This window comes from Protopterus annectens, chromosome 2.part2, assembly GCF_019279795.1.
Source record: "Protopterus annectens isolate FY-2018-M chromosome 2.part2, PAN1.0, whole genome shotgun sequence".
Lineage (NCBI taxonomy): Eukaryota > Metazoa > Chordata > Ceratodontiformes > Protopteridae > Protopterus > Protopterus annectens.
In genome coordinates, this window is record NC_056730.1 from 1,096,802,740 (window position 1) to 1,096,815,303 (window position 12,564).

The 12,564-nt window shown below is 41.0% G+C and overlaps 1 protein-coding gene across 1 annotated transcript in view; it reads left to right on the forward strand.

Moving 5' to 3' along the window:
* Positions 1 to 12,564, forward strand: part of PNPLA7 (patatin like phospholipase domain containing 7) — a gene marked incomplete in the record, with an annotated part of 4,152,928 nt that overhangs the window by 1,581,166 nt on the left and 2,559,198 nt on the right. Inside the window, 1 exon segment of the mRNA XM_044064320.1 lies at positions 634 to 714. Coding sequence (XP_043920255.1) covers positions 634 to 714 — 81 coding nt within the window.

Sequence of the window (12,564 nt, forward strand, 5' to 3'; positions counted from 1 at the left end):
CCAGACAAGTGTCTGAGCTTCAGGCTCTTATGGCTTGCCTCCTCCTCTTATTTCTCATAAGGACAGAGTGTCCTTGCGTACTAAGCCTTCCTTTATGCCTAAGGTGGTGAATGAGTTGTCCTTGAATCAGTTTATTCAGTTGTCTACATTTTTCCATTCTGCACAATTTTCTAGTGAGAAGGTTCTTCACAAGTTAGATGTATGTAGACAACTCAGATTTTACTTGGGTAAGACTAAGACTATTAGAAAATCCACCAACCACAAAACGAAAAAGAGGAAATAAACCAGCTTGCCTGTACTAAAAACATTTGTTAATGAATTCAGCCCTTTTTTACTTTTTATTTTTATTAATCTGTTATTATTTGGTAAGTAAGTTTCATTAAGCATAGCAAGTATATTTTACTTCTGTAACATTGGGTGACTTCCTTGGTTTATTCAGTAATGTACTGGATAGATGGAGGCTGTATAACTATAGTATAGCCCACATTATATGGCTGTAGTGATCTCTTCCATATCTCAGACCCCTGGAATGCACTGTCGGACAGTGGTATGTTATCTTTGTGTCTGTGATGTAAGACACCAGAAGTCCTGGAACCATTTATCCTAACAACTGCTCTGTCTCCTCTTTTTCAGAAATGGTGAAGAATTCCTCATTAGAAGGTTCTGCAGTGGTACCCAAGCGAAGCCGGGCTGTAACAATACCATGTGACCCAGGTGAGCTGTGACAATGACTAATTCCAATAAAAGGTTTAGTTCAGTAGAGTTTTCATTATTTGTGACTGGTAAAAATAAATGCACAAGCATGCACATAGGTACACAAAACTGAGAAAACAATTTAACAATGTGACACTGTTAGTGTTGCACTAAATTTGTAAATGTATTAGAGCACTTGGTAGTGTAAGTACTGTGACGCATTTTTCCTTCTGTCATTCTATTTTGTGGTCTGTTTCTTAATAAAAATCATTTATGAACACCATTACAAATAGAAAGAAGAACAAAAATACTTAAGATAGCAACATATCAGCCATAAAAACAACAAAACAGTATAAGCCACAAAACATAAAACTAAATTAGTCCACTCCATTATGTGCCAAATCAAAGATAAGTCTTTAAATTGTGTCTAAAACTAGGCAGGGAGGAGCATTCTCGGAACCAGCAAGTTCTACAGGTAAGGAGCCTGATACTGAAAAGAATGAAAACCTGAGGTCTCTCTTAACCAGTGGCACTGTCTGTAGCCTCTCGGTTCATTAGCACAAGACCCATATGGGGTAGTAAGACACAGTAAGCTCTTTGAGGTAACAAATACCCAGGTTATGAATGGCCAAGTACAATGCAATGAAAAAGTCTTTGCCCCCTTCCTGATTTCATATTTATTTGCATGTTTGTCGCACTTAAATGTTTTAGATCATCAAACAAATTTAAATTTTAGACAAAGATAACCCAGGTAAACACAAAACACAGTTTTTAAGTGATGATTTTATTTATTAAAGAAAAAAAAAACCTATCCAAACCTACATGGGCCTACGTGAAAAAGTAAATTGCCCCTCTTGTTAAATCATGAACTAACTGTGGTTAATCACATTTTTGAGAAAGCTGAGTTCAATTTCACTAGTCACACCCAGGCCTAATTACTGCCAGACCTGTTGAATCAAGAGATCACTTAAATAGAACCTGTCAGACAAAGTAAAGTAGGCCAAAAGATCCCAAAAAGGAAGACATCATGCCACGATCTAAAGAAATTCCGGAACAGATGAGAAACAAAGTAATTGACATCTATCAGTCTGGAAAAGGTTACAAAGCCATTTCTAAAGCTTTGGGACTCCAGCGAACTACATTGAGAGCCATTATCCACAAATGGAGAAAACATGGAAGAGTGGTGAACCTTCCCAGGAGTGGCCGGCCTACAAAAATTACCCCAAGAGCGCAGCGACGACTCATTCAAGAGGTCACAAAAGAACCCAGAACAACATCTAAAGAACTGCAGGCCTCACTTGCCTCAATTAAGGTCGGTGTTCATGACTCAACCATAAGAAAGAGACTGGGCAAAAATGGCATGCATGGCAGAGTTCCAAGGCAAAAACCACTGCTGACCAAAAAGAACATAAAGGCTGGTCTCACTTTTGCCAAAAAACATCTTGATGATCCCCAAGACTTTTAGGAAAATATTCTGTGGACTGACTAAACAAAAGTTGAACTTTTTGGGAGGTGTGCGTCCCGTTACATCTGGCGGAAAATTAACACAGCATTTCAGAAAAAGAACATAATGCCAGCAGTCAAACATGGTGGTGGTAGTGTGATGGTCTGGGGTTGTTTGCTGCTTCTGGACCTGGACGACTTGCTGTGATTGATGGAAGCATGAATTCTGCTCTCTACCAAAAAATCCTGAAGAAGACTGTCCGGCCATCAGTTCGTGATCTCAAGCTGAAGCACACTTGGGTTCTGCAGCAGGACAATGATGCAAAACACACCAGCAAGTCCACCTCTGAATGGCTTAAAAAAACAAAATTAAGGTTTTGGAGTGGTCTAGTCAAAGTCCGAACTTGAATCCAATTGAGATGCTGTGGAATGACCTTAAAAAGGCAGTTCATGCTTGGAAACCCTCAAATATGGCTGAATTAAAACAATTTTGCAAAGAAGAGTGGGCCAAAATTCCTCAACAACGATGTATAAGGCTCATTGCCAGTTATTGCAAATAGTTTCATAGTTTCATAGTATAGTACTAGGCTATCTGCCCTGGGGCATTTGTAAGCCTAGCCATAGTGATGTGGCTTTTGCCACCCCATGAAATGGTACAAAAATGTACAGAATAAATCTAGAATACTGTGCCTCTGTCTAGTAGTGACACAATGAAGGTCCCCTTATATAATAGAATTAGTTTACTGTGCCCCTGTCTAGCAGTGACACAGATGTGACCCCTGGGGTAAACTTTCGATCTCCCATCCACTCATCAAGATTTCTCTTGAAGAGAGTCAGTGAGGGGCTCTGCCTAATACGAACTGGGATCCTGTTCCAAAGCATGGGAAGCCTCTGGGTTATGAATCTATCCCTCCAGCATGTCCTATTCATACTTGTGCCGAGGTTTAAGTCTTTAGCTCTCGTGGTCCTGATGGATTTGGATTTTTTGAAGTGGAGCATGTCCATCAAATCCTGATTGGACATGGCCTTGTACGTCAGGCAGAGATCACCTCTGAGCAGGCAGTATGCTACTGAATAGAGCTGAAGTTTCTTTAGTCTGGCGGAATAAGACATATGTTGGAGACCCTTGATCCTCTTTGTGAGGTACTTTTGTGGTCTCTCCAGCTGTTGCAAGTGCCGGGTGAGGTACATACCAAATGGGGCATTGTACTCAATCATGGGTCTGATGAGGGAGGAATATAGGGGTACAATGACATCCTTGGATCTGGATGTGAATCCCTTCATGATGAGGTGTGCAAGGTAGAATGTTTTTCTAACCACTTTGGCAACGTGGGTGTCAAATGAGAGGTCGCTGTCTACTTGGGTCCCTAGGTCTCTGATTACTATTTCCGTACTCAGTGGGTTGCTGTCTATGTGATAATTTGTGGGTACTTTGTTTTTTCCAAAGGGATGACTATACATTTTTGGCATTTAGTTTAAGGCCGTGACTACGGCACCAGTTGTCCGTTTCAGTGAGGCCTTTTTGTAGGATGTGTGTGTCTGCTGGTGTATCGACTATGGCCTAGTTTGCAGTCATCTGCGAACTTTGTCAGCCACAGCCCTCCCATGTTTGCTTTAACATCTGAGAAATAAATGCCGAACAAGAGGGGTCCCAGGACAGATCCCTGTGGGACACCACTTGTGACTGGCTTTGAGTCTGACATTGCTCCAGCGATTTTAACTTTATGGGTTCTGTCCTTTAGCCAGTTTGCAACCCATCTAGTGACATAAGGGTTTACTTTTAAGCTGTTTAGCTTATCTATGATGCCTGAGTGAGGTATTGTGTCGAAGGCCTTAGCCAAGTCCTGGTATGCTGTATGGACTGCTTTGCCCTCATCAATGGCTCTAGTGACTGTTTCGAAAAAGTCAACCAGGTTTAAAAGGCAGGATCTGCCCTTCACAAAGCCGAACTGGGTGGGGTCAAGTGTCTGTAAGTCCCCTTGATTGCAGTTGTTGCTGCTAATGGTGACACAACCAGTTATTAGGTTTAGGGGGAAGTTACTTTTTCACATAAGGCCATGTAGGTTTGGATAGTTTTTTTTCCCTTAATAAATAAAATCATCACTTAAAAACTGCATTTTGTTTACTCGGGTTATCTTTGTCTAATATTTACATTTGTTTGATGATCTGAAATATTTAAGAGTGACAAACATGCAAAAAAATAAGAAATCAGGAAGGGGGCAAATACTTTTTCATTGCACTGTACACTAATACCAAGATCTTAACCACCATCCTAAACCAGGCAGGGAGCCAGTTTAATATCAGAATTAAAAATTGTAGTGAAGAAACACAGCCAAAGTAATAAAACACACAAATTTAATAGAGGTAAGCGCTTTCACATCTGATATGATGCTTCTTCAGACCAAAAGAAACTCTTGCTTTCACATCTGATATGATGCTTCTTCAGACCAAAAGAAACTCTTCACAGCTCAGCTTATATAGTTAAAACACAATTAAATAATTAATCATTCAATGAACTCCCAATTAAAAGTTAATCATCATTACAAATAGCCATTAATACCAAGAACAACATACATAAATGCACTTCTGTTTCAAACTTCTATTTTTAAGCTGAGGTTTTATTGATGCTCTATCATTTATGCCAGGGAACCGGTTTGCTTGAAGTTCAATGATCCATTTAAGTTCCCTTAGCTCAGTAATATTTCTTAAATCACCTAACCTAGGTCCTAAATGTACACACTCTTATCACTTTAAAACTAAAAGTATGGGACTGATCAAGAGATACTAAATGCTTGGCTAGAGCACGTCTATTAATATCTCCCTTTTTCATTGCTAAAAGATGTTTTCCTGACACATTCTCGGAGGGTACGGTTTGTCATACCTACATAAAAAGAACTGCAGGGATTACATTCAGCAAGATAGATTACATTTTTTGTTTTGCAATCTACTGATATTTTAAAAAAGTATTTCTAGTAGTGGGGTGAATAAATTGGGTCTATATTATAACATGGAAGTCTTAAAACTTCGAATGTTATAATGTCGACCCCTATTCAGCGAACGCTTGAAATAGCGAAGCTGCAGAACACTGAATATTTTCTTAGGGAAAGTATTCGGTGGGTCATTTCTGTGGCTTCGGTATTTCTTCGACTGTGGTGCGAAGGTGACGGACCGGCTTAAGTTAAGTATGCAAACGGACCGAGGTAAGGTGAGTGTGTGATAGTTAGGGACCTTAGAGATAGGGAACGGGTAAAGTGAGTGTGCGACAGTTAGGGACCTTAGGGTTAGGGAGCGGGTAAAGTGAGTGTGTGATAGTTGGAGACCATAGGGTTGGGTTAAGTAAGTGGATAGCTAGCAGTGTATGTACGGTTTAGTGTAGGGTTCGGTGAAGTGTGTATGTGTGGATTATGTATTTTGGTGTGCTTGTGCTGTGTGTGTGTTTTCTCAGAACAGCTATTTTTTTTCCCTTGGAAAAAATTCGCTGTTCTGAGCGTTCGAGTATATCCCATTTCGAGATTCCAAGGTCGAGCTTATGGTGTTCGACAGTTTGGAATTTTGATAATGTGATATAGAACCGAATAAATTCACTATGTTCAGCTAAAACACTACATATATTACATTTCCCACATGGTGTTAAACCTGATCTTGAAATCTCTATTATACTATTGTTATTTACATTGCATAGCAGTCTCTTCAAATTCTTATTTTTATATCCAAACTTTGGTTTATGAACCCACTATGTCTTGTACTTTTTCATCAGACTGCAATATTGACCATTTCTTCTCTATAACACGTCTTACTTGATCAATATTGCTAGAATATTGCAACCTAAGAGGAACAATATTATTATCAAAATTATAACTATCCTTTGGGATGTAAGCCACAAATTATGCAACTGTCAGCTTTAGAAGGACTGTAACTACTTTAGAAAATGTCATATTTATTTTTGTTTATTTACTTAATTATATTTAAGAGCGAATGTCCAACTGGGATGATATGTTTTTAGTGGAGTACCAGAGAGAATATCTGCAGATATAAAGCATTTTTTCTAGTATAATAACTATATTGATCATAGATGCAATTGTAGATTAAAAGTAAGAAAACCAAATAATAGCCTAAGGAGCTTTTGTATATTTGAAATGAAAACTGAAAATAAAAACATATAACACTGATATTTCAAGAAACATGACTACTTTATTATTATCAAAAATAAAACTGAAAACACTTATGAACAGTAATGTACTTTAATTCTTTCATCAGGCTCATTTTCAAAGTGAAAAACAACTAAATAAAAGGGTTAGTACTTGAGTTAGGATTTAAAAATGAATAACACAAAGCATAATGTGTGGAGAAAGTGCTTATAAACAGGACTGGATAATAAATACCATAAAAGTATGCGCAACACGTGCATATCTGAAACATGAGTGACAAACACTGGAACACACAATAAAAATACAACACTATAAAAATACATGGTCCCATTCTTTACAAAATTTAACATTTTGCTCCCTTCACCACACACTACCTACTCTGCTGTCACAGACAATTAAATGAGTCCAGGAAAAATCACGGGACACCTGCCTCTGTACTTTGCTCACGATGCTGGTTTATATCAAATAATTAATGGAATTTTAATTTCATTACATCAAATACATGTATCCCAGGTGTTTTGGCTAAACATATCGGTAGATGTGAGTCTTGAAAATTTTTTTTAGATTGCTGTAAATATTACTAGCAAATTTTACTAGAGGGCAATAAAATAAAGTAGTCTCGATTACATTACATTTTAAATCAAAGCAAAAGCTTTAAAATGCCAATGTGCTTATAGTTTATGTATACCTTTTTAATCATGGGATCATATTTTTATAGAGTTGCAATTTTATTGTTTTCTAGCACTGTTTGTTTTTTATGTCTGGATATACACATCACTCAAGTTTTTCTTTATCTAGACATATTTATACTTACTGTTTTTACACATTATGCTGTTTTAATCAGCTAAATTTGCATTAACTCATTCTGAATCACGATTTAGATATTAATCTTTTTATACAATTGTTTTCACTTTCAAAATCAGTCTGTTGATGTTCCAAGTAGTAAAAGGAATAAAAAAAAAAGGCTTACTGATTTTTTTTTTTTTGTAAAATGTTTGCTTTTACTTTTGACAATAATAACATGGTCTTATATTCCTCGAAGTTTTAGTGCTGTATCTTTTCATTCTCAATCTTAGTACATTACAAGACAGTTTAACAAGTAATGTGAAGTAGCCCAACAAGGCTGAACTAATGACAGTGCCTAGCCTGGCTCAGAGAGATGGAGTCCTGACTGTGAACCTAGTGACTGTGATTTGATTAGTAGTCCCAGTACTTGAGGAAAATAACAAGAAAGTAGAGAAGTGAAAGGAGGGATGTCCTTCATGGATGCATCTGCAGTCATAACAACTGGGTTGTCCTGTCGTCAGGCAGCCCTGCAGTCGGCCGGATTCCAAAGTCCGGGTCCGGCTTCGGCTGATGTCGCACTTCACCCGACGTCATCTCTGCTGGTCTCCGGGTATAAAAGCATCAGCCGACGCCATTTTCCCCAGTCTTTCTTGCCGCGTGGCACCCGAAGCAGAAGCTGTTCACAAGTGCCGGTCGGTCGGATCCAGAGATTTCTACTACCGAATACTACTTCGAAGACTTCTAAAAAGCTAAGTACCCCGTTGGGGACTCTTTCTTGCCTCAGCCGATGTCAGAAAAAGTCAATAACTGTTTAACTTGTGGGAAACAAATACCTCATAAAGATTTCCACTCTTACTGTTTGCCTTGTTTAGGCCCAGACCACGACGTAGCAGCCTGTTCGGCCTGTGCTTCATTCAACCGACGAACGCTTAGGCGTCGGTCGGAGTTTGCTGAACAGTTTTTCGGTTCAGAATTTGCGTACATTATGCCGTCGGATCCTCCGACTACCCAAATTGTTAAGAAACGCAAAGAAAAAGACCGACACTCGCGGTCCACGGTTTCGGCCGAAACCATGGTGAAGCAAACCGCGAGTGTCTCGGTTTCGGCCGAAACCGAGAAAACTGATCAAAGCACAGCTGAATCTTTGACTACTTCTGAGGTTCCTGCTACCTTACTTGAATCAGCCTCTGAAATTTTACCTACTACAGTGGTTTCTAGTGAATTATCAGACACCATCCCTTTGGATGTCTCTACCCCAGCACGTGATGCTGCTAGGCCTCCTGCAGCCATGTCCATTAAGGCCTTTGCCAGGGCTAAAGCAGCCAAATCTACTAAATCAGTGCCTGTTAAACCCCCCTCAACCAGGCCTACTTCTAGTTCACAAATGCTTACTCTGGCAGAAGATTTAATATCCTTAATTAGGGGATCTCAATCTCACCCAGACAGGGCCTCTCAGCCCCAGAGAAGAGACCTAGGGCAGAGCCCCCCGAGCCTGTGTCCTCTGATGATTCTGCGGATGACTCGGATATTACAGACCAGCCAGAGGCTCCTTTCTCCAATTATGAAGACTCAGATGCTGAAGAATCCATCCCAGCTGCTTCTCCACCTGAAGAATTCTCATTTGGGGAAACCTTACATGCCATGCGAGAACAATTCCAATGGCAGCAACAGGATTTCTCAGATTCCAGAAAAAGACTTAGGACTTTTCTGCACCTTCCACAACACAGGCCCTTAGCTATACCTCCTGTCCTCTCTGTTGTGGACGATGCCTTTAATGATGTCTGCTCTGCACCAGACTCCTTACCTCCAGCCCCTGCCAAACCAGACAGATTTTACAGGGTACCAGACACGCATCATCACCTATACAAGGCCCCACTTGCAGACCCCAAAACTATTTCCCAGGGGCCTAAGGCAGTAGCCTCGACCACAGCAAAAAACCCTATTCCTTCTGAAAGGGAAGCCAGGTCTTTAGATAGATGGGGCAAAAAAAGTTTATACCTCAGCTACTCTCTCAGCTAGAGCTTTAAACTGTCAGTTTCACATGATACAATACCAAGAGTTTATGCTTGATCAGTTAACTAAAAAACTATCATCTGATGACTCTATAGATAAGAAATATGTATAAGAAATGGTAAATAACATACAACAGGTTAGTAACCATTCCTTAAAATGTGGCTATGATGCACTGGAGGCTTCATTTAGATCAGCCATGACTGGCACAGTGATAAGAAGACATGCATGGCTGAAGGAACAAGTCTTACCGGATCATGTTAAAGCTAAGTTATTAGATGCTCCTATGGATAAGACCAGTTTGTTTGGTACACCTGCCCAGCAGGTAATGAAGAAAATGGAAGAAAAGGCAAAATCTGTTCAAACGGTTAAAGATTTCTTGCAGGTTCAGCCCCCAAGGTTTAGCAGGAACTGGCCCGCCAAAAATTGGTCCTTTCCTGACTCCACAAGATCCCAGAGAGGCAGGAATAGACGTTCCAGAGGCAGACACCAATCCAGAGGAGGTGCCTACAGAGGACGACAGTGGCAAGGTAATAACAGAGGTACAGACTCAGCCACTACCACTACAACGGCACAATCACAGTGACTTAACTCTACATCCGCCTACCAGGGAACAAATAGCAGCTCCATTAGGCGGAAAATTAACCTTATTTTCGAAAAACTGGCACTACATCACAAAAGACAAGTGGATTTTGCAAACCATAGACCAAGGTTACCGATTCCACTTTCACACTTTACCAGTCAAAAGAGGAATGCCAAACCTGCCTCCAAATCAAAAAACAGAAGCTCTACAACAGATAATGCAATTAGCAAAGATGAGAGCTGTGGAAAGAGTGCCAATAACAGAACAAGGCAAAGGATTTTACTCCAGACTATTCCTAGTTCCAAGAAAGGAAAAAAGTTGGAGACCTATTCTCGACCTGTCCACCTTAAATACATACATCATTGTCCCAAAATTCAAAATGCTGACCCTACAGCAACTTCTTCCCATGCTGGGCAAGGAGTGTTGGCTGGTAACTCTAGATCTCAAGGAGGCATACCTGCACGTCCCCATTCGACCTATTTGCAGAAGATACCTCAGATTTCTTGCAGGATCAGAGCATTCTCAATTCTCAGCATTGCCCTTTGGCTTATCTACTGCGCCCAGAGTATTCACAAAATGCCTGGCATCAGTAATCGCCCACTGCAGACTACAGGGAATCCAAATTTATCCATACCTGGACGACTGCCTGCTACAAGGGGACAACAAAAGCAAGCTGACAACAGATTTACAAAGGGTCATTTACTTGCTACAAGCACTGGGATACACAGTCAATTTACAAAAGTCAAGGCTGATACCATCCCAAACAAGGACATTCCTGGGCGCGGAATTGGACACTGTAAAACAAATGGCATTCCTAACCGCAGAAAAACAAAAAGAACTCCCTCTTTACTTCTTGGCTCTAACAAAACAGAACAAGTTAACAGCAAGAAAGGTCCTGCAGGCCTTGGGCTACATGGCATCATGCATAATCTTGGTTCCACATGCCAGACTACATATGAGAAAACTACAGTGGTACCTAAGGAATTTATGGTCCCAACACAGGCACAGCCTAGAAGCAGAAATTCCACTAATCCCATGCCTAAAACAGGAGTTCCTATGGTGGGCACAGGCATGCCAGTCAAACCCAGGCCTACCCTTTCACAGCTATCGAGCAAGCCAGACCATCACAACAGACGCCTCAGACCTAGGATGGGGGGCTCACATGCTGGACAAATGCGCATAAGGATTGTGGACAGGATCAACTCCACCTGCACATCAACCTAAAAGAAATGCTGGCAGTAAAACTGGCAATCCAAAATTTCAGACCATTTCTCAAAGAGGGCCATTTGATGATAAGGACAGACAACACCACAGTAATGTGGTACATCAACAAGCAGGGTGGCACTCATTCATACCCCTATGCAGAATGACTTTGGAGCTTTGGAACCTGGCACTCAGCTACAACATCCAGTTACAGGCAATATTTGTACCGGAAAGGACAATACTCTAGCAGACATATTGAGCAGAACCACATCGGATGCCCACGAATGGATGCTACACCCGGACATCTTCAAGACCATCTCAAAGAAATGGGGAAGACCACAGATAGATCTATTTGCTTCCCCTCTCAATCACCAACTCAAAAAATTCTGCACAAGGACATTCTACCCACTTGCATGGAAAGTGGATTCGCTCTCCTTCAGCTGGAAAGGCCTAACAGCATATGCATTTCCACCTCTTCCCTTGATACACAAGGTATTACTAAAAATCAAGGAGGAACGTCCAAGGATAACCCTGATAGCTCCAAACTGGCCAAGACAACACTGGTACCCATTACTGAGGAGCATGTCTCGGGACAACATGTGGCCAATACCCCTGATGCCTTTGATGTTAACTCAGAACAACTACAGCAGCATGCATCCAAACCTAAAAACGTTGCAACTGACTGCATGGAACATCACATAGCAGCAACTAACCCAGAACTTTCACAAAGGGTTAAAGACATTATCCTTGAAGCCCGCAGACCTTCAACAAGAAGGAACTATGCAGGAAAATGGAAAAGGTTTGTCATTTGGAGCACTGAAAGAGGAAAAGATGTGTCAATTATAGATATGGCTAACATTCTGGAGTATCTGGCAGAGCTTCTACATACAGGCCTGTCCTATTCCTCCATCAAGATACATGCATCAGCTATTTCAGCAGAATACAGCTTTGATCCACCTGTCTTTTCACATCCTTTACTCAGGCAGTTCCTCAGAGGAATTAAGAATGTAAAACCTCCAAGGAAACCGCCATTGCCAGCTTGGGATTTGAACTTTGTGCTAGAAAAATTGACACTCGCACCTTTTGAACCAGCAGCTACAGCAGACCTACAGCATCTATCGTGGAAAACTGCTTTCCTACTGGCAATAACCTCAGCAAGGAGGGTCTCTGAACTCCAGGCCCTAATGGCGGTACAGCCCTTCCTAATCTTCCACCAAGATAGAGTGTCCATGAGGACTAATCCTACGTTTATGCCTAAGGTGATATCCAGAGTGTCTTTAAACCAGGCAATCCACCTACCTACCTTCTTTCCCAACCCACAAAACAGAGGGGAAAGATTGCTGCATTCTTTGGATGTACATAGACAGTTACGCTACTACCTGGACAGAACAAAAAATAGCAGAAAAACTGACCAGCTTTTTGTAGCCTATGCAACAGGAAGGGAAGGAAAAGCAATTTCCAAACAGACAATCTCCAAATGGATAGGAAATTGCATACGGTTCTGCTACTCCTTCCATGGAAAACCAATTCCACAGAACATAAGGCCTCATTCTACAAGGGCAACAGCCACTACCACAGCTTTCCTACGAGGTGTGGCAACCAAGGACATTATTGAGGCGGCTACTTGGACCTCCGTGCATACATTTGCCAAGCATTATAACTTACCAATGTACTCCAGATCCCGAGCAGGGTTTGCCA